General features: G+C 41.8%; 3 protein-coding genes and 1 long non-coding RNA gene across 6 annotated transcripts in view; 2 read left to right on the top strand and 2 right to left on the bottom strand.

The window, feature by feature from the left end:
• Positions 1 to 1,293: 1,293 nt before the first annotated feature.
• On the top strand, positions 1,294 to 11,125 carry kdm7aa (lysine (K)-specific demethylase 7Aa). Of its 2 annotated transcripts, none has more exons than XM_046873206.1 (18): positions 1,294 to 1,436; positions 3,946 to 4,031; positions 4,150 to 4,267; positions 4,835 to 4,995; positions 5,555 to 5,696; positions 6,079 to 6,265; positions 6,385 to 6,547; positions 6,914 to 7,001; positions 7,108 to 7,214; positions 7,389 to 7,480; positions 7,682 to 7,777; positions 8,081 to 8,281; positions 8,360 to 8,484; positions 8,617 to 8,771; positions 9,359 to 9,432; positions 9,574 to 9,671; positions 9,788 to 9,999; positions 10,582 to 11,125. In XM_046873206.1, exons 1-18 carry the CDS (start codon positions 1,339 to 1,341, stop codon positions 10,668 to 10,670), a joined length of 2,292 nt encoding a protein of 763 aa, XP_046729162.1. In that variant the 5' UTR covers positions 1,294 to 1,338; the 3' UTR covers positions 10,671 to 11,125. The 2 variants fall into 2 exon arrangements, with proteins under 2 accessions (XP_046729162.1, XP_046729161.1); XM_046873205.1 differs by having other exon boundaries at positions 8,357 to 8,484.
• A 2,467-nt stretch (positions 11,126 to 13,592) lies between these two features.
• On the bottom strand, positions 13,593 to 15,846 carry ndufb2 (NADH:ubiquinone oxidoreductase subunit B2). Its single transcript, XM_046873211.1, has 4 exons — positions 15,671 to 15,846; positions 14,708 to 14,852; positions 14,539 to 14,634; positions 13,593 to 13,735 (listed from the first exon to the last, which is right to left on the bottom strand). Exons 1-3 carry the CDS (start codon positions 15,760 to 15,762, stop codon positions 14,563 to 14,565), a joined length of 309 nt encoding a protein of 102 aa, XP_046729167.1. The 5' UTR covers positions 15,763 to 15,846; the 3' UTR covers positions 13,593 to 13,735; positions 14,539 to 14,562.
• A 3,337-nt stretch (positions 15,847 to 19,183) lies between these two features.
• On the bottom strand, positions 19,184 to 23,645 carry LOC124401168. Of its 2 annotated transcripts, XR_006928538.1 has the most exons (3): positions 23,532 to 23,645; positions 22,833 to 23,028; positions 19,184 to 22,686 (listed from the first exon to the last, which is right to left on the bottom strand). It is a non-coding gene; the product is annotated as an uncharacterized LOC124401168 (long non-coding RNA). The 2 variants fall into 2 exon arrangements; XR_006928537.1 differs by lacking the exon at positions 23,532 to 23,645 and having other exon boundaries at positions 22,833 to 23,125.
• Positions 23,646 to 23,913: 268 nt separating this feature from the next.
• Positions 23,914 to 26,385, top strand: part of kmt2e (lysine (K)-specific methyltransferase 2E) — a 35,237-nt gene continuing 32,765 nt past the window's right edge. The window contains exon 1 of the mRNA XM_046873204.1: positions 23,914 to 24,194. The gene's annotated coding sequence lies outside the window, so the exon portion shown is untranslated. The remainder of the gene's footprint in view (positions 24,195 to 26,385) is intronic.

Raw genomic sequence — 26,385 nt, 5'->3', positions numbered from 1 at the left:
AAATATATCCTAGTTTCATTTCTACAGTATTGTCTCCTGAGAATATACTAAAATAGTTGCTGAAATGTGAGGGGTGTACTTACTTTTATTAGATACTGTATTAAAGTAAAAGTTATATAATGTATAATTATATAGAATTGTAAATGATGGACAGACAAACGGACAGATAGATAGACAGATAGATAGATAGATAGATAGATAGATAGATAGATAGATAGATAGATAGATAGATAGATAGATAGATAGATAGATAGATAGATGATAGATAGATAGAGAAAGAGAGAGAGAAACAGATAGATAGATAGACAGACAGACAGACAGACAGACAGACAGACAGACAGACAGATAGAGAGAGAGAGAGAGAGAGAGAGAGAGAGAGAGAGAGAGAGAGAGAGAAACAGATAGATAGATAGAGAAAGAGAGTGAGAGAAACAGATAGAGAGAGAGGGGGCAGACGGACGGACAGACAGACAGGCAGGCAAACAGACAGACAGACAGACAGACAGACAGACAGATAGATAGATAGATAGATAGATAGATAGATAGATAGATAGATAGATAGATAGATAGATAGATAGAGAGAAACAGATAGATAGATAGATAGATAGATAGATAGATAGATAGATAGATAGATAGATAGATAGATAGAGCGAGAGAGAGAGAGAGAGAGAGAGAGAGAGAGAGAGAGAAACAGATAGATAGATAGAGAAAGAGAGAGAGAGAGAAACAAATAGATAGATAGAGAGAGGGGGGGCAGACGGACGGACAGACAGACAGACAGACAGACAGACAGACAGACAGACAGACAGACAGACAGACAGACAGATAGATAGATAGATAGATAGATAGATAGATAGATAGATAGATAGATAGATAGATGATAGATAGATAGAATGTTTATTGTTGAAAGCTCTAAAAATATAATTTAATTGTATAATTTAATTCGAATTATTCACCTGACTACTGTATAAAATATTGTTTTACATGTAAACTATAAAGTACATAAAGTTTTATACTTATGTATAATGTAAATAATGAAAGTATATTATATAAAATGTAATTATACAGCGCATCATCATTAATATTTGACCCTCAGCTCTGTAGCTTGTGTTGGGGGTTGATTGTGTCTTCGGCTGTTTCCGGAGATTTAAAAGCCCCGCGTTCGGCTCTTTCCGTCTGTTTCCGCCGGAGCCTTCGTCATTTTTCGTCCATTCGCTACGTGATTCCCGTCACACACGGAGCGCGACTTCGGGAGTTTCCGTCGACGTTAAATCCCCACCTTCGGCAATTTCCGCCGACATTTAAACTTCGCCCTCAGACGAGGCGAGAGTGAGCAAGATGGCGGCTGCCCAAGTGTACTGTGTGTGCCGGCAGCCTTACGATCTCAATCGCTTTATGATCCAGTGTGACATTTGTAAGGACTGGTTCCATGGCAGGTATGTCTGTTTACACACCGACAAACTAATTATGATCGACTGAGGACGTGAATCGACCGCGTTTCTACACACACACAGGCGGAAAAGCACAACAGCGAGCTAGCCGATGAGCTATCAGCTACACTACACTACTACACTACAACACTACTACACTAATACACTTCACTTCACTACACTACAAAAATACACTACACTACAACAGCGAGCTAGCCGAGGAGCTATCAGCTACACTACAATAATACACTACACTACAACAGCGAGCTAGCCGAGGAGCTATCAGCTACACTACAATAATACACTACACTACTACACTACAACACTACTACACTAATACACTTCACTTCACTACAAAAATACACTACACTACAACACAACAGCGAGCTAGCCGAGGAGCTATCAGCTACACTACTACACTACAATAATAAACTACACTACTCTTCTACACTAGCAGTGTTTTATCTACTATCCACAGTAGGATATTAACAATAAATAATTTCTACATCTCAGGCTTCAGGAGTGGTTTCAGTGTGTGTGTGTGTGTGTGTGTGTGTGTGTTTGTGTTTGAAAAATCAGGATTATAGTGTTTATTGTAAACTATAAAATCAGTTTATCAGTGTATCAGGAGAGAGAGAGAGAGAGAGAGAGAGTGTGTGTGTGTGTGTGTGTGTGAGAGAGAGAGAGAGAGAGAGAGAGAGAGAGAGAGAGAGAGAGAGAGAGAGAGAGTGAGTGTGAGAAATTATTAGTGTTTATTGTGTTTCAGGAGTGTGTGAGATAAAAAAAACAACACTTTAATGCAGTCTCTTTCACACTCACACACACACACACTTCTGTCTTTGAATAGATTGATATTAATCTGTCTGTCCATCCACTAACTAACTAATAGGAAATAGATGAATATAAAGAGCTAAGTCATGGATGGATGGATGGATGGATGGGTGGATGGATGGATGTTAAAACAGAGAAGTAGAAGGACAAATTGACTGATTATTGCTGTATGGGTAAATAAACAGGTAAACTGATATTGAAAGATGGACAGACTGAGACAGACTGATGGACTAAGTGAGAGCGGTGAGTAAACTGAGTGAAAAAGAGACAAACAGAGAGACAAAGTGATAGAAAGATTGAGACTGTGATTGACAGATTAGTAGAAAGAGATGAATGGATAAAGAGAGAGAAACTGATATGAAAGATATAGGGATGGATGGATGAAGGGATAGATACTGTAGATACAGAGATGGATGGATGGTCAGATAGAACTGTTAATGGATTGAGAGAGGGGTAGATGGATGGAGAGACAACCAGACAAAACAATTTCTGAAAGAAGAGTTCATAGAAGGATGGACTGATTGATTCTCTGTAATCTTATAACAAATAGAAAACGTGTGTGTGTGTGTGTGTGTGTGTGTGTGTGTGTGTGTGTGTGTGTGTGTGTGTAAATATATAAATGAACTGATTGACAGCTTGATAAACAAATGCATTTGATGAAGGATAAACTGATAAACGCCAAGCAGGTGGATGATAAGAAGACAGATGGGTAAAGAGAGATGGAGTAAATAAAAACCCTAAAAGGAAGTGTTAGATCGAGGGACAGACGGAGACGTAGATGGATGGACTGATTGACGGTGAGAGACAAATACACCGATAAAGACGAGACACTGGTGGACTGAGGGGACGTCTAAACTGAGAAATTGCAGAGGCAGATACTTTTATATACACACTGAACACGTACCGCACACGTACTGCACACACGTACCACACACACACTGCACACACCCAGCGCGTACTGCGCACATGTACTGCACACACTGCGCGCGTACTGCACACACACTGCGCACATGCACTGCATGTGTACCGCACACTCAGTGCACACACACCACAAACGAACCGCACACTTACTGCACACTTACTGCACACGTACTGCACACGTACTGCACACACACAGCACACGTACTGCACACGTACTGCACACACAGCACACATAATGCACATGTACTGCACACTTGCTGCACACACACAGCACACGTAATGCACGTACTGCACACGTACTGCACACGTACTGCACACACACTGCACACACACTGCACACAGCACACGTACTGCACGTACTGCACACACAGCACACATAATGCACATGTACTGCACACTTGCTGCACACACACAGCACACGTAATGCACGTGTACTTCACACGGACTGCACACACACTGCACACACACTGCACACACAGCACACATAATGCACATGTACTGCACACTTGCTGCACACACACAGCACACGTAATGCACGTGTACTGCACACGGACTGCACACACACTGCACATGTACTGCACACACACTGCACAAGTGTTTGCTTTTTTGTAAGGTGTGTTAAGTGTGTGTAGAGGGTGGAGCATGCATGTGCACTACAGGAATGTGAACAATAAATCATGTCAGAACAAAACCAGCTGATCAGATATGCCGTCTTAAGCAGGTCTGGAATGTAACGTGTGTGTGTGTGTGTGCATGTGTGTAGTTGTGTGCAGGTGGAGGAGCATCATGCTGCTGATATTGACGTCTATCACTGTCCTAACTGCCATCCTATTCATGGACCCTCGCTCAGTAAGTGTGTGTTCTGCTGAAGGGAGTATTATAAATGTGTTATACTCTGATCATTAGTGTAAATGGTGTGTGTGTGTGTGTGTGTGTGTGTGTGTGTGTGTGTGTGTGTGTGTCTCAGTGAAGAAGAGGAATAACTGGCACAGACATGATTACACAGAGGAGGAGGACAGGAGGAGGCCGGTTCAGGCAGGAACAGCAGTGTTCGTACAGCAGCTGCAGGCCAGGAGCTTCCCCAGGTAATAGCACCTGTCATATAACACACAGGGACCTGAAATAACACCTGTAATACGACCTGTCATACAACTCCAAATAACACCTGTAATACGACCTGTCATACGACTCCAAATAACACCTGTAATACGACCTGTCATACGACTCCAAATAACACCTGTAATACGACCTGTCATACGACTCCAAATAACACCTGTAATACGACCTGTCATACGACTCCAAATAACACCTGTAATACAACCTGTGATTGTTTGACCTGTTATAATACTGGTAATAGCACCTAGAACCTGTAATAGCATCTGTAATATACACTTCATCACATGGATGGATGTTGATTGGTTTTTTTTGAACACCTGTACACGTTAATTCAATTATCCAATCAGCCAATCATGTTTCAGCAGTACAGATACACAGATCACATCCAACATCAGAATAAAGAACATGTCTGTGACTTTAATCCTGACATGGGCCATGGTTATTGTGTGTGTGTGTGTGTGTGTGTGTGTGTGTGTGTGTGTGTGTGTGTGTGTGTGTGCACGGTATAAAGCGCTAATCTCTAGTTTTTTGTGCAGTGCCGATGAGATCGTGGTCCGGAGGCAGGGAGGTCATGTGACATGCCAGTACCTGGAGACCAAGGGGTTCGATTACCCGATCATAGTGCAGGACATGGAGGGGCTGGGACTCAGACTTCCCCCACCGTCCTTCTCCGTCAGAGACGTCCAGCACTATGTCGGTGTGTGTGTGTGTGTGTGTGTGTGTTACACTATCATTAATGGAACAGCAGAGACGGCTTTATCATGCGAGTTAGATTTAGTGAAACCTCATGGGGGAATCTGATGTCTTCTCCCTGGAGTGTGTGTGTGTGTGTGTGTGTGTGTGTGTGTGTGTGTGTGTGTGTGTGTGTGTGTGTGTGTGTGTTGGGAGGGGTGTGCTCCTGCAGCTGTGCTGTCTGTCTCCTTAGTTACAGACCACCAAACTGATGGAGCTCTTTAGTTACATACACACACCTGTTCCCATTAGTGTGTGTGTGTGTGTGTGTGTGTGTGTGTGTGTGTGTGTGTGTGTGTGTGTGAGAGAGAGAGAGAGCCCACTATGCACAGATCAGATTACACTCTTGAGACACTTTGCTTTCCTTTACCCTGTTCCTTCAGTCTCACACACACACACACACGGAAGAATAAAAACGTCTCACTGAGCTGTTTAGACAAAATGCATATGCAATCCAAAACGTTTTTTAGTGGCCATTACAGTATAATATAGAGAAAATAATTGCACGTGTTCGCTGCATGCAGGCGGAGAGAAAGTGATCGACGTGATTGACGTGGCTCGGCAAGCGGACAGCAAGATGAAGCTCCGAGAGTTCGTGAAGTATTATTACCAACCCGAACGTCCCAAAGTGCTCAACCTCATCAGCCTGGAGTTCTCTGACACCAAGTAGGTGGAGTATGCAAATCAATATGCAAATCAAACATGCAGTTAAAAGTGTTACCATGACAACAACAGCCCAATTGCTTGGTGTGAAGCTGCGGCACTTGTTAAGTGACCTCAGTTGGAAGCGTTAGGCCCACTTTCTGTCCGAGTGCAGTGTTACCATGACAACTAACGTAAGAGGTTACACTTCGCTCAGTTTTCTAAGGTGAAATGTGATTGGCTGATGATGTGTAGCTCCACCCCCTCAATCCCACCTGTTTTTAGATACAAGCTCCAGGGGTAACTGTGTGTGTGTGTGTGTGTGTGTGTGTGTGTGTGTGTGTGTGTGTGTGTGTGTGTGTGTGTGTGTGTGTGTGTGTGTGTGTGTGTGTGTGTGTGTGTGTAGGATGGCTGAGCTGGTGGATGTACCGAAAATCGCCCGTGAAATGTCCTGGGTGGAAAAGTACTGGCCGGACGACTCCATCTTTCCCAAGCCGTTTGTGCAGAAGTACTGCCTGATGGGGGTGAAGAACAGCTACACCGACTTCCACATCGACTTCGGAGGAACCTCCGTGTGGTACCACGTCCTCTGGGTAACACCTGCTACACCTTTGTTCACTACGGAGCGACCTAGTTCATGTTTTTTTGGTAATCGTAGAGAATCATGGGTGTTCTATACGACGCTCACCGTTCGCTGTTCGGCTTCGTACAGGGAGAGAAGGTCTTCTACCTGATCGAGCCGACCAAGACCAACCTGGCTCTGTACGAATCGTGGAGCTCCTCAGCCAATCAGAGCGAAGTGTTCTTCGGGGAGAAGGTGGAGAAGTGCTACAAGTGTGTAGTGAAGCAGGGCACCACCGTACTGCTCCCGACAGGTGAGAATCTTACACAGGACCGGGACGATATATCGATATCGCAGCCTAACTTCATGCGGGGGTTCTAGAGATATTCTTAAACACTATACTGATATCTGTAACGTCATGGTGACTACTAGTTACCAACTTCTTTGATGTTCCTGCCTATATGTGGGCAGTCAATGTTAGTTGGCAACACCCCTAAAAATACAGTCGAGCTGCGCGTTGTTTTTTGTGTTTCCACGGCAACGTGCATCTCTATCTAGCTTCAGCCAAGTATTTGGCCAAACAAAACGCTCGTACTCTAGATTATCATTCCGAAGCGACACTCAGCATAGAAGAAGAGTAAGGTGATTGTAAACTGATCGTCTGTGGGATCTTCTGCAGGTTGGATACATGCGGTTCTCACATCTCAGGACTGCATGGCCTTCGGGGGAAACTTTCTACACAACCTGAACATCGGCATGCAGCTCAAGTAATTTCTGCATTTCGTTCTGTTTCAATAAGGAATCAAGATTTCAGGTTTTTTTCCTGTTTGTTTTGGGAGGAAACCAGTGTGATCTGTTCATTGTGGCTTTCAGGTGTTACGAGATGGAGCGAAGACTGAAAACTCCAGATCTGTTCAAGTTCCCGTATTTCGAGGCCATTAGCTGGTACGTGGCCAAGAACCTGCTGAAGACACTGAAAGGTGAACGACTGAATGTAATTGCTAGTAAAAATAATAAGTTAAATACAAACTTGTCTCACAAACCGTGTGTGTGTGTGTGTGTGTGTGTGTGTGTGTGTGTGTGTGTGTGTGTGTGTGTGTGTGTGTGTGTGTGTGTGTGTGTGTGTGTGTGTGTGTGTGTGTGTGTGTTGGCAGAACTCCGAGAGGAGAAGCGCCAGCCTCCGGAGTATCTAGTGGACGGAGTGAAGGCTTTAATCTCTGCCCTGAAGACTTGGTTAAGGAGAGAGGTAACACTTCATGTGATTTATATTTATAAGAACCGTACGTTTATTAGTACCTATAATCTTGCACTCGACATGCTGGACTGGTTTTGGAGCTGATTTAAACAGGAAGGGTCTCTTTATAATCTTAACACCAGACTAACCTGATTAAGGTGTGGTGGAGCAGGAGGAAGTTTGTAAACCTTCACATCCGGTTGTGTTTTCTAGTTAACGGCGACAAACAGCGAGATTCCAGATCACATCCGGCCGAGTCTCCTGATCAAGGAACTGAGCAGGGAGATTCGTCACCTGGAGGTCCAGGAGGTACAGCACATGATTTACACTACACATGGCTAAAACTGATTCAATTTAATTAATAGTTTACATTTATTAGACCCCATTTGAACAAAACAAAGTGTTAGAGCGAACTACAAATCGCAGTACAAATGGTGTTTCCAGTGTGGAGCGAGCAGCTGCAGTGACACTGCGCTAACTTTACTTTCCTTCTGTTTTCTTTTATTTCTTTATTTATTTCGAATTTAATAATAATTAAAAACAGAAAAACTGTGAGGCAGAAACTAAAACTTGTGTGAACTCAAATTTGATCACATCTGGATTGCGTCACAGGAGGATCCTCAGGGGAATGGGGAAAGCACATCTGCTCATTCTTCGCTCGAGAAACGACGAGTCGCCCGACGACTCGGAGATCATCATTACCACCATCATCATCATCATCATCACGAGCCCAAACTCCGATCAAACCTGGACATTTTGGAGCTCCACACTCGCGAGGTGCTGAAGAGGCTCGAGGTCGGCCCCCTGGATGAGGTGAGGTCACGTCCCAAATTAAACTTTTTTTTTTTTTTTTTTTTCCACGTATTTTCTTTTTCACCATCATCTTAGCAGGACCAGGACGTGAGCTCTAAGGTGAACAGGAAGTTTAAGAAAGTCGTCCAGGCGTCTGCCGTAACTGTTGAGGATAACCATGACAACGCTTTGCGGCTGGTGCTGTGTAACGGCAGAATCATGTGGTACGTGGTGATTTAATACCACTGCATTATTATATCATTGTGATTACATAACATGTATTATAAGTGGGGGTGTGTGTGTGTGTGTGTGTGTGTGTGTGTGTGTGTGTGTGTGTGTGTGTGTGTTGATCGCAGTGAGAGGCTGCGTCTTGGGAACAGAGCTTTGAAACCTGAGCAAGACGAGACATCGTCATGCCAACAGCACCACGTTAAACTAGAAAAGCCATCGTCATGCCAACAAGTGAAAGTGGAGGCGGGTTTACAGTATGTGGGTCAGGTCACTCATCATGGTGAGTCAGTTTAACCCCCTCATGCTAGCTCATAAACATAGATCTTCATCCAGACTCAGATTCTCTAAAAGGTTCTGTTTATTTGGGCCATCGTTTTCCATCAAAAACCAAAATTCTCCATCCAACACCTGATGTTCACATTCAGACCCATCATTTTCCATTAAACACACCAGTGTTCTTCATCCAACACATTAATGTTCTCCATCCATCACCTGACATTCACCTTCAGAACGCAACATTCTCCTCCTATCGTCTTACATTCTGACCCCAACATTCTCCATTCATCATCTCACATTCACCTTCAGATCCCAAAGTTCTCCATCCAACCCTCTAACGTGGGAGTGCTAGCTAAGTGGTTAAGGCATTTCTCTTTGGATCAGAAGGTCATAAGTTCAAATTCACCAAGCTCCCACTCCTGGGCCCCTGAGTAAGGCCCTTAAACCTTCTGCTGCTCAGTTGTATGCGTCCAGCGTCCTCCATCAAACCCTGACGTTCTCCATCACACACACCACACTCCTCAGCAGCAACTGTAAAGAACTCAGTGTGCTGTTGCTGCTCTGACTCTGGGCTTCTTATTGTGTGAGCAGAACTCAGGATAAAGCTGACGAACCTCTCAGGGTTGCAGAAGAAAGTGGAGCAAAAAGATGAAGAGGAAGATGAGGTCTGTTACATCAGTTTCTAATCGCTTTCTTTTTTATATTTTTTTGGTGTATTCCTCTCTTTTAATGGCCTTGTGTGCTCTCTCTCTCTCTCTCTCTCTCTCTCTCTCTCTCTCTCTCTCTCTCTCACACTCTCTGAGCAGAAGGAAAGTTTAGATTCAGGAAGCTCTGAGGATGAAGAGGAGTGCAAGATGCCTAAGATGAGAAACTCAGGGAGTCAACATCACAAACCACTAAAAAGGTAACACACACACACACACACACACACACACACACACACAATCATGTTTCCACTCGTTCTGTAAACAACATCAAACATGTAACATGTAAATAAATAATTGTGTGGTATTTGCCCAGGGAGCGTCCCTCCTCCCCCAGCAGGGTTCCACAGGGGGGCGCTGTGACTCAGGAGACGTGGTGCAGTAGCAGTAGCAGTGCAGCGTGTGTTAGCAGTAACACGGGTTCAGTAGAGGAGTGTTTCTACAGCGACAGTTCTCCATCTCCTGCACTCCATCCATCCAAACTACACACACACAACTCCAGCCCCATCAGCAACCAGGCCACTAAAGGTGTGTGTGAGTGTGTGTGTGTATGATCACAGTACAGTGCTGCTGAATTCTGCATTCTGATTGGATACTGAAATCATAGTGTATAGTAAAAACCACATTAAATATTTACGTTAAAGCAGCGTGTAACATTTACAGCCGCCTGCTATAAACAGGGTTTCTGCAGGGTCCTAAAGAGTTCATATTTAAGTCTTAAATTCCCTGTTCTGAGTTTTAAGTCATTTTAAACAAGTCTTTTGACGCTCACTGAAACGCTCCTGCACTTTAGAATTGATTCCTTTTATTTATCGTAGTGTAGGGATTTTTATTTTTTTTAACTAGGCCAAATATATTTCGCTGTATTACGAATGAGACCAACGTGCAACAACCAATCAGCTTTCTGCGATAAATTAAGCGCTCGTTTGCGGTCGCCATCGTGATCTCGGCCTTAAATTTCTCTTAACGCTCTTAAAGTCTTCAATTTGACTTTGCAGAAACCCCGTGTGAAAGTCTTTGTACGAATAACGAGCTGCGGTTTCTGGAAAGGGGTGAAGTTGAAAGGCGTGCTCTAATCTGAACCGCATTTGATTTTGCTGCGTTTTTCAGGAAAACGTCCAAAGAAAGGCAACGCAACGTCCAAGCAGAAGCTGAGCAAGCTGATGAAGATGAGCACACACACTCGACTGCTGCTATAACGCCACCGCAACACACACACACATCTCACAAACACACAACTTCTTGTACCTTGCATGTTAAGGTTCCGAGGTATGTAGGAACGGCACGATCACACTGATGCTGCACGGCGGATACACACACACACACACACACTCGGGGAAATTCAGTGCTGATTTATTACACAAACAGTGGTGCAGGAGATCAGGGAGATTTTCAGATCTGTGAGAAAAACAGCCAAATGTTCATGAGTGGGTTTATTATTATTTTGATACAGTACGCAGCTTCTGCAGGTGGTGTTCCAATACTCCTAACATGCCCTTGTTCAGGAGCCGCTTCAGATTCTTCTCCATGGTGTTTAATAGGGTTGGAGCTCTACAGCAGGAGATCTTCCACTCCAACCCATATAAATCAGATCTTCATGGAGCTGGAGCAGGTTTGAGTCTCTTGGTTTAAACGAAGGGAAGATTTCATGCTCCAGCATCCAAAGACGCCTGATACAATTCAGGAATAGATTGTGTGTGTGTGTGTGTGTGTGTGTGTGTGTGTGTGTGTGTGTGTGTGTGTGTGTGTGTGTGTGTGTTTGTGTATATACCATAATATGTATATCGTTTAATTGCACTTTGATTCAAAAATGTAAAAAATTAACAATATCACTAATTATTTCCCGCCCAAATGTAGCATTTTAACATAATGTTGTGTTAAAAAAAAAAATCGCATTACAATTACACAAAAGGTGTAACACTAGTAACCATGTAATGGGGGTTTCCTATAGCATTAACCTCACATCCTCTAACAGCCACCCCCCAGTGTTTTATTCCTCTACACCACTGAGATTCGCGTTCCATCCATCAGTGTATCATCACTTCAGTCACAGTGTATTATAGTAGCTGTATACGCTCTGTCCATCAACACCCCCTTTAATTAAAGTCACATTTAACGTTAAAATTTAAGTGAACGAGGGCAAGTCGGAGGATTGGAACACAGCCGGGAGCGTTTTATCTGTTCAGCCAATCAGAGAGCTCAGATTTTGTATATTTTTGCAGTCGGCTTTGCTTTCCCTTTTTTCAACCTCCATGTGTAACCTGTAGCCGAAGTGTGTGTGTGTGTGTGTGTGTGTGTGTGTGTGTGTGTTTTTTTTCTTGGGCAGCTCTCACATTTTATTTCTTTAGCATCTCATTTCTGTACTTTAAAACGTCGATCGCTTCTTCTTCCTGTCGGTCTGAGTGACGGAGTTCAGGGTCCTTTATTAATGTGTGAGAACGTTTTTAAACGGTGCTGAAAGCAATAATTGTCCAGTGTTTGATTAGACGATCGATCGGTAGATTTGAGTTGGTTTTGTGTGTTTAGCAGGTGAGATCTGTAGCTGTTTTATTTGTTTCTCGTTATTTTAGCTGATTTATAATTTTTTTTTTTTACGATGCACTGGAAGGAATTTGTAGCAAAATAATTATTTTTTTAATCCCTAAAAGTGGGCGTTTCCCCAATCACATGACCTCAAAACCTGCCTAAAGACTGGTGTGTGTGAATCGTTTTTGAAGTTTCATATCATTTGATGGTAATGTAGAGTTGAGCTCCACTCTTCTGGGAAGATGTTCTGCTGGATCTTCTGCAGATGTGTGAGCATTACAATTCTTCACTAGGGTTGAGGGTCGTGCTGGAGCAGGTTTGGGTCTCCTAGATCAAGCAAAGGAACATTTTCATGCTCCTGCATCCAGACATAATGAAAGTTTGGAGAAGAACCACGTTTGGCTGGAGAAGTTTTTGAAGTTTACTGAAACCCAAGAAGAGAATTTTAGAAGCGCTCAGATTTTGAAAGTTTGTGGACACCCGAGCAGAAGAACATCATCCCGTTCCCCATTTGCTATTAGAATAAACTCCACTCTTCTGGGAAGATGTTCCACTGGATTCCGAACGTGCTCGTGGAGAAACGTTTCAGTGTGAATAGGAAAGTGTTGTGATGAAATCATGAGCGATTTGGGAAACGCCCACTTTTCCCCCTCCCCCACTTTTAATGAATAAAAGATGAAAAGGAGGAAATGAAGCACAATGATTTTGTGACACTGGTGTTGAATTCAAGTGATGATGATGATGATGATGAAGATCTGCATCTGCCTTTAGGACGATGTGAGCGTGTTTAAAGCTCAGGGAGAAATAATGACCGTGTTCATCCTGCTTCACTCGTGTGTGTGTGTTTGTGTGTGTGTGAGGGAGGAATGTATTTTCCGTGTTTGCTGTAATGTCTTTATTGGCTGTTAACTTATTGTTTTTTGTGCTTCCTGCCCTCATTTTTCTGTAAATATGCGAATGGAATAATTGTTGGCTTGTTTTTTGTAATTGAACGACGACGGGTTTGTAATAGATTTTGTAGTAATGACGGGTGATGATTTGTGTGTTGAATCTGAAAAGCTGGAGAAGAGTGTAATCCAGACGCAGGTGACTTTTTTTTCCAGACTAATAAACGATAAAAAGACACAGGAAACTGAAGTGTGTGTGTGTGTGTGTGATGTGTCGTTTGAAGGTGAGTCGACTCTCTGAATCATTTCTTTAGGTGAGTCGACTCTCTGAATCATTTCTTTAGGTGAGTCGACCTGCTTTATCGATTCATCAGACGACCGTGCTGATTCAACACATGTGAAAGAGAGACACGTGGAGAGACTTGTGTTGGAAACTAGTTTTGTAACATGCCAACAGATGACAGTGCGCAGTCACAGGGAGCACCAACCTTCAAAAGTCAATGTGCCAAAGACCTTGTCCTGCGTACTTCATGAGCCGTGTGCACGTCATTGAGCTGCTAACACGTTCCTCACCACCTTCCCAACTTATAGAATTATATGTGGTCTGAGGAGAAGAGCATGTGATCAGCTCGTCTGTAGGAATGATGGACTCCTGGATGACTCATGGAGCTCATTTGTTCTCTGCAAGTCCACAAAAGAAGCGACTCGTCCACTGATTGTTTCTTTATTAGTTTAAATAAACGTGTACGAGAAATGAAATCGGAATAAACGAGTCTCTGTACAGCAGGAAATCAGGACCAGTGGGTCTCTCTCTCTCTCACACACACACACACACACACCTCACTCAGCACCTGGAGAAAAAATAAACAGGAGGAAACTTAATGAATGATTAATTAAAGACTAAAAGCCTAACGAGTAACAATCAATTCATTAATTTACAATTTTATTATTTTTAATATTTAAACAGTGAAGAAAAATATTGTTAAATTGCATTTTTATAAATGAGCATTTTAAAATATTTTAATTAATGAAATAAATATTTTAATTTGACTTAATTAACATTTTTTATAATAAATTCTGTTTCACGTAAACATTTTAATTAGCGGCTGAAACGATGTTCATTTATAAAATACAACATTAAATAATAAACAATAATAATAATATATTTTATTTATATGGCCAGAAGTATTGGGACACCTGACGTATCAGACACCTTTGGATGCAGGAGCCTGAAATTTTGCCTTCACTTGAACTAGAAGATCCAAACGTGTTCCATGACACATGAAGATCTTCATGAAGATCTACTTTACATGGATTGGACGATGTGGAAGATCTCCTGCTCCAACCCTATTGAACATGACGAACGTGTACGCTGACTACACCCCAGGAACCTCCTCAACTTCTCACCTACATCAGCACCTGACTTTACTCACACCCTTTTAGCTGAATCTCTACAAAATCTTATGGAACATCATCTCAGAAGAGTGGAGTTTAGTGAAAGAGCAAATGGAGACTACATGTGGAAGGAGATGTTCTAAAATATACACCAATCTTAGGCTTGGGTGTCCACAAACTTTTGCCCATATATATATATATAAATTGTATGTGTTGGTTTTTACTGTACTCAATGTTTAACGACATTAAAAACACACACCAGCACATATGATGAAGATGAAGGTCACTCATCATCTGGAGGAATTCCGAGCTCCTGGTCAGTCCAGACGTTTGTGTCCGGCCACGGGAAATGACCCTGAGAGGAGAAAACAGTGTATTCTCAGTACTGTGTGTGAGTGTGAGAGAGAGAGAGAGAGAGAGAGACTCACGAGGACGGCGTCGGAGTCGTGCCAGAAGTGCCACATGATCCAGAACCACATGAAGCCGCTGAGAAGTTCGGCACGGAAGTGCTGGCGTTTAGTGAGTTGAGGAGGCTGACGGTACTGAGCCACGATGTGTGGACCTCCACCTGCCCTGACACACACACACACACACACACACACACACACACAGTTAACACAACCTACCATATTTCACCTTGATGATAATATATTTCACGTCAATCTTCTTGAGAATGCTCTTGATCTGTAAATGATCGTTTCCATAGCAACAGCTCTGAACTTGAAAGGAGTCTCCAGTGTCAGACATAAAAGCCGTAACTGTTCCAATTTCCCTGAGCGAGAAAGAGAGAGAACTGATCGCGCTGGAGTGAGAACGTTAATGTAACTACAAACAGATAAAAATGTGTATACACACACACACACACACACACACACACACACACACGAGGTGGTATCAAAGTTTGGACAGTCCCCAGCTCTCAGTGTTCCTCTGGAACGTCTTGTGGAAGTCTTCTGTTTGAAAAGTGTGTGAAGATGCTCTAGATGTTAACTGGACCACGTCTTTTGGAGCACTGACTTGTGAAGGTCGGTGCTCCCTGTGACTGTGCGACTGCTGCTGTTACAAAACTAGTCGCAAAACCTTTTTGATACCACCTCATACTAATCACTCAGGTTTGTGTGTGGGTCAGGGGTCTGTCAGGACACCAGCAAACAAACAAACAAACAAACACGGTTTAATTCTACACCTGCACTGATATATATATATAAAATCTATATTAAACTGCACTTGTATATATAAATGTCTCCGGCTGTTATATTTGGATGAATCTGGTGATAGTGAAAGGTGACACACAGTTGGGTCTCTGACTGCACTGTGAGAGGAGATTAGCCTACATTAGCCTGTTAGCATGGCTACTTTAGCCTGGTTTAAACTTCCACATCAACACTTACTTCCGGGTAACGCTGTGCTGGGGTCCGCGTGTGATGAGCCGAGCTCCAGCCCTGAACACACTCACGGTTCTCCAGACCGCCGACATTTTCATGCAAAAGTCACAACAAAATGTCTGTCACCTTCCTCCCTCTCCCTCACACTCACCCCGCTGCCCGGAGTCACATGCACCGCGCATGCGCGCTCTGCGCACCAAAATACGCATGCGCGCTCTACGCATCGAAATACGCATGCGCTGCACAACCTCGTCTCAGCGAGGCGACGTTTTGAAAGCTTATGAGCGTTTATTATAAAATTTGACATTTATATTAATTTAGCTTTTTTTTTTTTTTAATAAATAAATAAATAAATAAAAACATGACCTTCCAAAAACACGTGCTGTGATTGGTTACTTTTGTGTGGTGTAATGTTACTGTATGTCCACTAGGGTGAATATTCTTATTTATTTTCCACCTCTTTTCTTTTTGGCTGCTCCCAATAGGGGGCGCCACAGCGGATCATCTGTCTCCATACCCCGCCGTCCTCTACATCTGCCTCTTTCACACCAACTACCTGCATGTCTTCCCTCACCACATCCATAAACCTCCTCCTTGGTCTTCCTCTTTTCCTCCTTCCTGGTGTCTCCATCCTCAGCATTCTCCTACTGATATACCCCATGTCCCTCCTCTGCACATGTCCAAACCATCTCAATCTCACCTCCCTCACCTTGTCTCCAAAATGTCCTACATGCCCAGGTACCTGAACTCCTCCACCTTCTCCACCTCTTCTCCCTGCAACCGCACCCCTCCACTGACCTCCCTCTCATTCACACACATGTACTCTGTCTTACTCCTACTGACTTTCATTCCCCTTCTCTCCAGCGTGTACCTCCACCTCTCCAGACTCTTCTCCACCTGCACCTGTGGTGCTCTTCCTCAGCATGAAACCATACTGCTGCTCACAGATGGTCACCTCTTCTCTCAGCCTGGCTTCCACTACTCTTTCCCATAACTTCATGGTGTGACTGATCAACTTAATTCCCCTGTAGTTACTGCAGGTCTGCACATCTCCCTTATGCCTAAAGATCAGTACCAGCACACTTCTTCTCCATTCCTCAGGCATCTTCTCATCTTCCAGAATCTTGTTGAACAATCTGGTTAAAAACTCCACTGCATCTCTCCTAAACATCTCCATGCTTCTACCTGTATGTCATCTGGTCCAACTGACTTTCCACTCTTCATCCTCTTAATCGCTGCTCTCACTTCCTCCTTACTAATCCTATCCACTTCCTGCTTCACATCTCCACACCATCCAACCTTCTCTCTCTCTGATTTTCCTCATTCATCAGCTGCTCTAAATACTCCCCCCATCTTCTCAGCACACTCTCCTCACTAGTCAACACATTTCCATCTCCATCCTTCCCAGCTCGGTTCCTCTGCCTGGCCAATCGCTACAAATCCTTTTCTCCGCGTTTGTTGAGTGTAATAGCACTCGGTCCACTAGAGGGCGACAGACCGCACTTTTTCCTATCATATAATTTCTAAAAGCTTTTATTGGTGGTTTCTTTGTACTTAAGTAGTTATTTTTATAACTTCCGATATTTAATAAAATATAAAATAATTGTAGTTATAATAAAATATTCAAGAATAAGGCCTGTTTGTACCATTTTTATAAAGTAGATATTAAGGTTTTGTGTTCATGATAATTATAATAGAAATCAGTGTTTGAGTCATTAATATCATTCTATTAATAGATCAGTGTGCTGAGAGTCACATTTGAGTCTTTACACATCAACTGAGGTGATTAAGTGAAGAATCTTGTGATAAAAATGATAACAGGAACATTATAGTTATAATAAATCACTACTTTGTATAATTAAGTACATTTGAAAATCATAACTTTTGTACTTTTACTCAAGAGAAAGTGTAAAGGGATATTTTTACTTTTACTTGAGTCACATTTTACTGAGTGAATCTACTGTAACTACACTGTGTACTTCGTCCACTGCTGGTAAAATATAAATACTCTGTATTTGCACAATGACTTGTTAGTCTAATCTAATCTAATCACACTTCAGTGTTTCACTCCCATCAGTAAATCATGCGTCTGGATTTCACACTCCAGAATCTGAACCCCATGGAAGCACCTCACATTCTGCACTAATATATTTGAAGAGATATGAGAAGTTCTATGTTTATAGATTTATGGTGCGCATGCTGATAAACTCCTGCACATTTATATTACATATAATTTGCACATTTATCTGCACAGTTGCTCTTATTTACACTTCTGGTTGAGCTGCTGTGTGCCTGTACTATACAATCAATACATTTCTATTAAATATCTATAAATATCCACACTTTATTTCAGCCTTTTTACCGAGAGGAACGTTTTGGGATGGTGGAAAGAAACTGAAGAACCCTGAGGAAACCCACACAGGCTGATGTGGATTAGAACCTTGTGAAACTGACATGAGGTCAGGACCGAACCGTGAACCCTGGAGCTGTGAGACGCCAACGTGACGTTCTAGAGAAGTGGATTTAGCTGGGTTTTTGTTTTTGCTGGCTTCAGGAAGTTTTGAGTTCCAGTGTGTAAAATGCAGAATAAAAGTGGAGGACAGGATGCAGGGGAGGAAGAAAAAGGGGGAGAAACACATTCATAAGAAACGAAAATCTGTTCTAAGTGATAAATCGGCAACATTGTAAAGAAAAAGAACGCAAGAAAAGGAAGTGATATATTGAGTCGTGGGTTGTAGAATGAAATGCAGTTAAACTTAAACAAAACAAACAAAAGAATCTTTTTGATTATTACTGTTACTATTGTTACAGATGAACAGAATCACGAGTAAACTAACATAAAACAGTGCAATCTTTTAAACCAGATGCAGCAGCAGATGTTCCTTCATGAATGTGCAAAAAACTGTAGTGTAAAATGAGACATGACAGAAGACCTGCTCAGGACACGAACACGGCCCAGAAACAAAACAAATCAATCATTAATAAAAACCGATCTGAAAGAGGTGTTAATACCATTACAAACGAAGGAAAAAGTGCCTCTGTAAATATTGAAAAGATTTTGGTCAATTTTTATTAATCCAATACACACGGCAACCCGGAAAAACTATTGTTCCGGAAAACTAAAATGTAATCAACAACAGAGCTGAAAAGAAATAAAGAAATGATCAAATAAATCCCACGCAAGATGGAAAGAGGGTTGTAGGTTTCTGGTCGGTGGACACAAGAGTGAGAAGAGGAAGATAATCGACACGGCAAGAGAGTTTTAAAACTCAGATTTAAAACCAAAAACAGGAAATTCCCTCCCACTCTACACTTCCTCCTGAGTATTTTTTTTTTTACCAAAATCGGACTTGAAGTGTGTGACCTCAGAGCTATCACACACACACACACACACACAGGATTTACATCACACAGTCAACAAATAGAGGACTAATACTAATAAAATGACATAGATTGCAGGCTGCTCACTGACTGGTCACATGACTCAAACTGGATAGAAGTCAGTTACATAAACACGTGTAGGTTTTTGTTTTTTATTTCCCAAAGTACATTTCTGATCACAGCTCAGGAAGTAAATAGCAATAATATTAATAAATCGATTGTAATCAGAAAAAAAAAACGTTATTGATTAAATTCCACAGTTCGACACACTGGAAAACGTCAGAAATCCAATAAATGGTATTTTGGTGATTTTTTTTTATGAGTTTTTTCCCCCCAGTGCATTTAAATAATCGAGTGCGAGTTAGATTCTCACTCTAAACATCTCCCCAGTTTCAAGAAACGATTCGGATGCATGACGGAGTAGAAAAACAAAAAGTTTTATTTTTTCTGGATCTTTATGATGTCATGGGGGAAATTCCTCATACGGAAACATCAATCAGGAGCAAAAGCACACCCACCACCATGCTTCATATGGTCGCTCAAGGAGAAAGTCTCCAAAGAAGAGGAGAACCATGTTCAATACTTACCATATAGACAAGTCCTACTATAGTCATCGCTTTTGTTCTTGGTGTTCAGTTTCAGACACGGGATCCGATTTGGGATCAAGTCTGGATCTGATTGTTACCCAGAGTTCATTTACCCTAAAAAACGTCCATTTTATTTACTTCTTAGTGAAGTCACAGTTTTCAGAGAGAAGCCCAACGCTGAAGCTTTCTTTTATCTGATTAAACTAAAAGCTCTTCAGAAATATGAAGGATGAGATACTGTATAGCTTCTGAAGATGAACATAAAACTGTCTGAGACTGTGGGTGATGTGTAACAAATTTTATGAAAAATGTGTTTCCTCTGTTGTTTTTTTTCCCAACAAGAGAAATCTGCAGCAGAACATTTCTAGTCTTCAGCATCAGCATCCAACAATTCTCTGAGAGTTTAGTTTCTCCATGTCGTCGATGTCTGCGTAAAAGCTTTCACGGTTTCGTTGCTCACGGCACAGATGTTGGCTGGGAATAAAGAAAATGGATCAACCTAGCTGCCGTAGTTTTGGGCCCTTAAGCTGCCCATAAAGTTGGAAAGTTCGAGTGACTGTAGTTAATCACTGGTTGGATCTGCAGGCCAACGAAGAGATCTTTTATCTTGGCATAACTGCTGCATGGAAACATCTGTTTAAAGTAAGCAAAAGCTTCACAGCCTTAAAGTTGTTCATCAGCCCAAGTTTGATGCGCAAAGCAGGAACTGATTTCCTCAGAGGTGGCCAGTGTAAAGTAAATCCAATGCAAAGAACTTCAGTAGATGGTGTAGCCAATCTGCAGACCCAGTAAAACTGCAGTCACCTTTAGATCACCAGAGATGTCCCACATGTACGGAAGTGTAGATATTACCAATGCACAGCAAAACCGCCTTCAAACTTAACGATGAGTCAGCAATCAGTCGGCATTCCGTTGAATCATGTTCACGTAGCGAGGGCAGAAGGCGATCTGCCGATGTCACTGCAAACGTTCAGACTGTCAACTTGTCTGAAGAATTTAGTCTAATGTTTAGGACTGTGGAGAATAACTGATATTTCTGTACCTGAGGACAGGTTCCATCCTTTCAACCTCAATCCTTTTCAAGCAGCTCTGATTGGCTTTTTTTCCCATAAATCCAAATCTCTAACAAGATCTTTGAGGTCTACCTCAGAAATGAAGAGAAGCTTGCTGTAGGTTAATGGTTTGAAATCTGGATCTGCAACAGCTTCCATCTGCACAGGCTCTTCCATCTCTGCCTCCTCGTTCTCATCCTCTAGTGTCCACTGGAACCTCTGAAGGTTTTGGAACAGGAGGATTTTCACCGCGTGCCATTGGTCTTATAGCGGAGACAAGGTCTGGGTACTGAAACTTCCTGTTTGTGGAGGAAAATCCCCAGACATTCATCATGCAGCAGCAAAAGCTAGTTACATGGTTCTTCTGCTTGGACCAGATCATTGCGATGGAAAACGATATGGACTTTAACCAAGATCGCGGACCGGTAGCACAGGATGCCGAAGATGATTGGAGAGTCCATATTTTGTAGAAGTATAACTCATATGAACTTTATGAACACACTCATTCTCCATTTCTACACTTCCAAAGTGAAAAAAATGCATTATGGAGATTTGCGACATTGGTGCAGAAGTGAAATGCAATTAAATTCACAGCTTTTAAACACAATGAAGGTTAGAAAGACTGCTGCTGGGATAGGGTACACCAGGTCACTTTCACACAAGAAAGTGTAAAAAACATTTTCAAACTGTACACGTGTTCATTTCTATACGTTTATACGCACAATAAAAGCTAGAAACTCGGTTCTGTACTCTGATTGGCTGGTTTGTTAATCGCACTTCCGGGTTTACTTTCTAGAACATACGCGGTTAAAACCGATGCGGTTCAAAAAAAGACGCAGCGCCACGTCATGTCACGTCCGGAACACGGATGCGGCTTTAAACGAGTGAAGAAAAATGTCGTGTTTTTACAAATTAAATTGGAATTAGAGTTAAATCTCTAAATCGACAGCACAGGTCATTTCCCTGAACAAAAGGCGACGGCGGCCATTTTCTGGGCTCGTTCACGCCCACAGCGCGCTCCTGACCGTTTAAACTAAAATCTGCATGTACAAGTGTTAGTATGAAATGAAAACATTTTAAATATAATTTTAATAATCATCTTTAACGAAACTCGGCACGTTTTTAAAGCGCGCACGGTGAAACCCTTTAATGGCGTCCCGTCACTACAGTCTTCTTTAACCGCCCACGTTCCTCTCGCGCTCTGATTGGCTGAACGCATCACGAGCCGCTCGCTGATTGGACACCCGAAACGTCGTTCACAAAGCGAACACTGAAAACTGAGCGGTCAACAGATTTACTGAGAAAATGTATTTAATGTTATGCCTTTGATAAAATGTGAATAATTTCATTATAAGGTTTCGAAGCCAAAAGTTCTCAGGGTGGAAAAAAACCCTGCTCGCTTTCTGAATTGCGCATGCGCAGTCCCCTCGACGAATCTCCGGGCGCGCCTCTTTCCCCTAGCAGCTCTGACTGCCCACATACGGGGATTTTTGTGACGTCAATGAGCCAACAAGGAGAACAAAAAAAAGATGGCCATTACTGTTCAAGGGCAACGTCTTTTTTTAATTAATTACAGGAACAGACTTTATCGGGTGGGGTTACATGAAAAGACATTTAACCATATTAGAATAAGCTTTAAAGAACCTTTATCGACGTTGAAAAGGGAAAAAAATAGTTTCCGGTGTTCATCCAGTAAATATCCGCAGATTAAAAAAAACACAGCCGTTGAAAACGCTAATTTGTTTAAATTAATCCTTATATAGACAATTTAAAAAAAGAAAGTCGGAAATCCAGTACTGCTTTGTTCACAAGTCCGTGAGTCGACGTCTTTCTGTCGCCTTCGACTCGAAATTTTCACCTTCAGCATTGTTGAGCATTACATCACCGCCGGATGTGCACTGCGCATGCGTACTCTCCCCTCCCCCGCACTCGATCACTGCGCGTGCGTACTGTCCCCTCCCCCACACTCGATCACTGCGCGTGCGCGGGTCCAATTTGAATCCTGGGGAAACACATGTATTTATTCCACCTTTAATTCAGTAATGCGATCATATTAAAACTAAATAATGTGCATCCACAGGTCATTACAGTTCCCTGTCAGAGCTTTACATCCCATTTTATTTCTGTCAGGACAAAAAAAACACCTACCACAAGCCATCTGGAAATTACACTTCCAATCTATTTTAATTGTTTAATTGTTCACATTAATAATATCTGGCGATTTTTCTCCAGTGTTCTTGAATAAGGCAGGTTATATAACACAGATAACACAGCCTCCTCCTCCTCATGGGTCTCACAGAGGTGCACTTCAGTCCAAACAGCTCTTTTAGAGGAAAACTACGGACTTTAGAGCAAACAAAAAAAGGGAAACGTTCAGTCTGGAATTCCACTTCCTCCTCGTAAAGCCATAAAAAAGTCATTAACATCCTTGTTATGTGGAGTGTAAAGTTTAAACAAGATGTACTGTCTGTATGTGGAGCTCATACGGTACAGATGTAAATCAGATTTCAGGAAGTTCATGGGCTTTAGGAGTGTTAGAACCATAAAAAGCTTCAAACAGTATGGATATTACTCATGCTTATAATTCTATTAATATATAGAGAGCTGTCATAATTAACATGTTAACACAAATTCATTTTAATGGCATTAATTTTATCATCGCAATTTTTTTAACGATTAATGCATTTCTGTTTGACCATTTGAAATAAAAATATTGATAAATAAATGTATAAGAGGCAAAATTAAAACGAAACATTTATTCACGACGTCCTTTCTTTAGTCAGATATTAAAAATATATATAATTTAACACCGAAAAATACATTTTAATCACTAAACATTTGATTTACTGATGCGCCAGGTCTCAAACAGCCACCAAAATCAGCCATGATGCACAGATCCGGCAATTAAAACAGTCCGTGAGGAAACAGAGCAAGTATTAATTTAAGGTACATTTAGAACATATAAAAATGTGTGATTAAGTTTAACTCATTTTTAATGAAATGAGTTAACTCGTGCCAATTATTAAATATTTTAATCTAATGACGTTTATATATAATGAATAAAATAATAAGATAATAATGATAAGATGATGTTAACGCTATTGAATGAACTCGCTTCCCCTCTCAGCCCGTGCGTGTGCGGGCAGGAAACCCCTCGGAATGTGAAGGCGGAGGACGTCATGACGGAGAAGGGCGTGATTAGCTCGAGTGGGCGTGGTCTGTGTGAGAGGGGCGGGGTTACGGCGGTTCTGCCAAGGCCGCCATTTTTTGCACAGGATTGAAGGGATCCGGGGAGAAAAAAAAATAAGGGGGTCAAAAACTGACCTAAAACTATATATTGAGTTTAAAAAAGCGTCCGGGTTCACGAGTTCAACTCGCACACGAGCCGAAAAGGCGAGCAGTGTCAGTTTCGGGCGCTTGAAACCATCTTTTCTTCAACACATCCGCAGTGGAGAGTATTGTTTTGGTCCTGGTCTCCATTCAAGGCTCTCACAGTGGACATTGATACAGGTATGCGGTTTTATTTCCGATTAGAAAATGTGCATCTGTGTGGACGTGGGCCACTCAAATGGCCTGTTTTTATCAGGTTACAGCTGAAGCTTGTGGGCTATAACATGGACTGACCCTGTACTCAAGTCAACATGGCTTGTGTGCATGCTATGCTGGAGCTCCAGCTGGTGAGAGCTTCATGGGCACGTTTCTGCTGGCTTTTGGGCTGTTTCTGGAAGATGTGTCGTGATTATTTACTCGTAGAAATCTCCTCCTATGGTTGTATTTGGGCTCAGAATGGTTTGGCAGGTAGCCAGTGGTGTCACAGCTAAGCTGCTAGTCCTGTAAGCCCCCTGGAAATAGTCATTATTGTGCAGTACACTCCAAATCTCCAAATCTTTTATTCTGTAGTAAAGATATTTTAGGGGTTTTTTACTTCAAATCGAGCAAAAACAGCAATATCGAGATCCTACGAAGCTAAACCTTATTTATATATATACATATATAATATATATATACACACACATGATAATAAAAATATCTAGCTATAGGTTATGCTTTCATACCCTCATTAACAATTATACATATAAAATAGATCTGAATTTTAATAATGTGTGTGTGTGTGTACACACACTCATAGCAATGCTAGCCTAGCACAACCTTCACAATAGTTCATTATACCTCACACAGTGATAGAGAATCTAAACGCAAAAATGGAGGGAAAGAAGGCATGATTTCTGGGTGTAATACACTAAATAAAATCACACACAGCTCCATTTCCTGGCTGTTTCCATCCCATGTAGATCTCTGACCCATATATTGAACTATAAATGGTTGTGTTAAAACACTGGGTGGTGTGTGTGTGTGTGTGTGTGTGTGTGTGTTGGAAAAAGAAAACACACCAAATCCATGTGGACTGGGAAATAAGCTAAACAGGGAACCTCTAGTGAAGTTTGGATGAAGACTTTCAATCCTGATTTGGGCTGAAGATCTATTACACTTTATACGTTTAGGGACTATACGCACATCTTTATCTTGGGTAACAGTTTTAAAGCTAAACTCTTTTGTATGTATAAATCTGCACAGTGACACACACACGCACACACACACACACAGGATTTAAGGTCTAAATCCTGGTCTTAGACATAATTCACACCATCTGATCTCCTCCACCATTATAACTTTACATCACAAATATTCCTACGTTTCAGTATTAAGCTTAAAATCCTGATGACACAATAACACCTTGTTTTTAAATAAATATAATTCACATCCAGTCCCGTTTTTACCACATCATAATCAACAAATATTTCTAATTTATGGTATGTTTTTTTTTTATATAATTTATTTATTATTATACGTTTCTCCTGTTCAAAACATTGGAACATGGAAATCCCTATAAAATATTTCCCTCCATGCAGGATGGTTATTTCAGGCGTACAGCGGTGATATATATTTAATTTCATCTATAAATTCGGTTTTTATTTATTTATTTATTAAGATAAATATCTACACCCCCGTCACGTGCACGCGCAAACCGGGCTCTTGTCGTTTATTATTTTCCCTTTTAAACGATTTAAAAGCCCTCATTATTAACCTACACTGTACACACAAACAGTTTGATTGATTAAATCCAGGTCGTTGTATCGCTATAACAAACCGCATACATGTGTATTATAGAGAATATATTCCGGCGCACGAGCGTAATTCAATCCGCGTTATTAACGTTCGCTGGTTAGCATGCTGCTGACTAGCCGTGTTATTCCGTACACACACACACACACACACACCGGGGTTTAAACAGGTTCACTGTTAATAAAGGTGTATGAGTCTGTCAAGAGTCATTCTAATGACAGTTCTATACGTCGTTATAACGAGCCTCACACAGCGCGCTTGCTAACATACGGGGTTTTTTTTGTTAGCGCTGACTAGCCGTCGTCGTCAGGAGCAGGGGTTTTCTCTGATCTTTAGAGCGCGGCAAAAAAAAAAAAAAACAACAATCTGGGCGCTTTTACTAAATCTTAAAGCTTTTTTTAAATCCCGTCGAATGATGGAAATGATATTTGGAACAAAATGAACGCTATAACGGCGCGGTTTGTGCCGCTGATGTCACACTCCGGGGGTTTATGAAAATGGCGGAGGCGCTGTAGGTAATAAGGGAGGGAGGGGGGTATGTTAAAGGGAGGGAGGGGGGAATCCCAAATGCGCGTGT

This window comes from Silurus meridionalis, chromosome 18, assembly GCF_014805685.1.
Source record: "Silurus meridionalis isolate SWU-2019-XX chromosome 18, ASM1480568v1, whole genome shotgun sequence".
NCBI lineage: Eukaryota > Metazoa > Chordata > Actinopteri > Siluriformes > Siluridae > Silurus > Silurus meridionalis.
This window is presented reverse-complemented; position numbering and strand designations above follow the sequence as displayed.

What these genes read in the sequence shown, in the direction of transcription:
- kdm7aa (XM_046873205.1), top strand. Translation starts at nt 1,339, where the DNA reads ATGGCGGCTGCCCAAGTGTACTGTGTGTGCCGGCAGCCTTACGATCTC. An exon ending in AGACGTCCAGCACTATGTCG is followed by an intron (nt 4,996 to 5,554) that starts GTGTGTGTGTGT and finishes CGCTGCATGCAG; the next exon opens with GCGGAGAGAAAGTGATCGAC. An exon ending in AAGATGAAGAGGAAGATGAG is followed by an intron (nt 9,433 to 9,573) that starts GTCTGTTACATC and finishes CTCTCTGAGCAG; the next exon opens with AAGGAAAGTTTAGATTCAGG.
- ndufb2 (XM_046873211.1), bottom strand. Translation starts at nt 15,762, where the DNA reads ATGAAAATGTCGGCGGTCTGGAGAACCGTGAGTGTGTTCAGGGCTGGA. An exon ending in CAGCACAGCGTTACCCGGAA is followed by an intron (nt 14,853 to 15,670) that starts GTAAGTGTTGAT and finishes TGTGTGTGTCAG; the next exon opens with GGCAGGTGGAGGTCCACACA. An exon ending in ACGACTCCGACGCCGTCCTC is followed by an intron (nt 14,635 to 14,707) that starts GTGAGTCTCTCT and finishes TTCTCCTCTCAG; the next exon opens with GGTCATTTCCCGTGGCCGGA.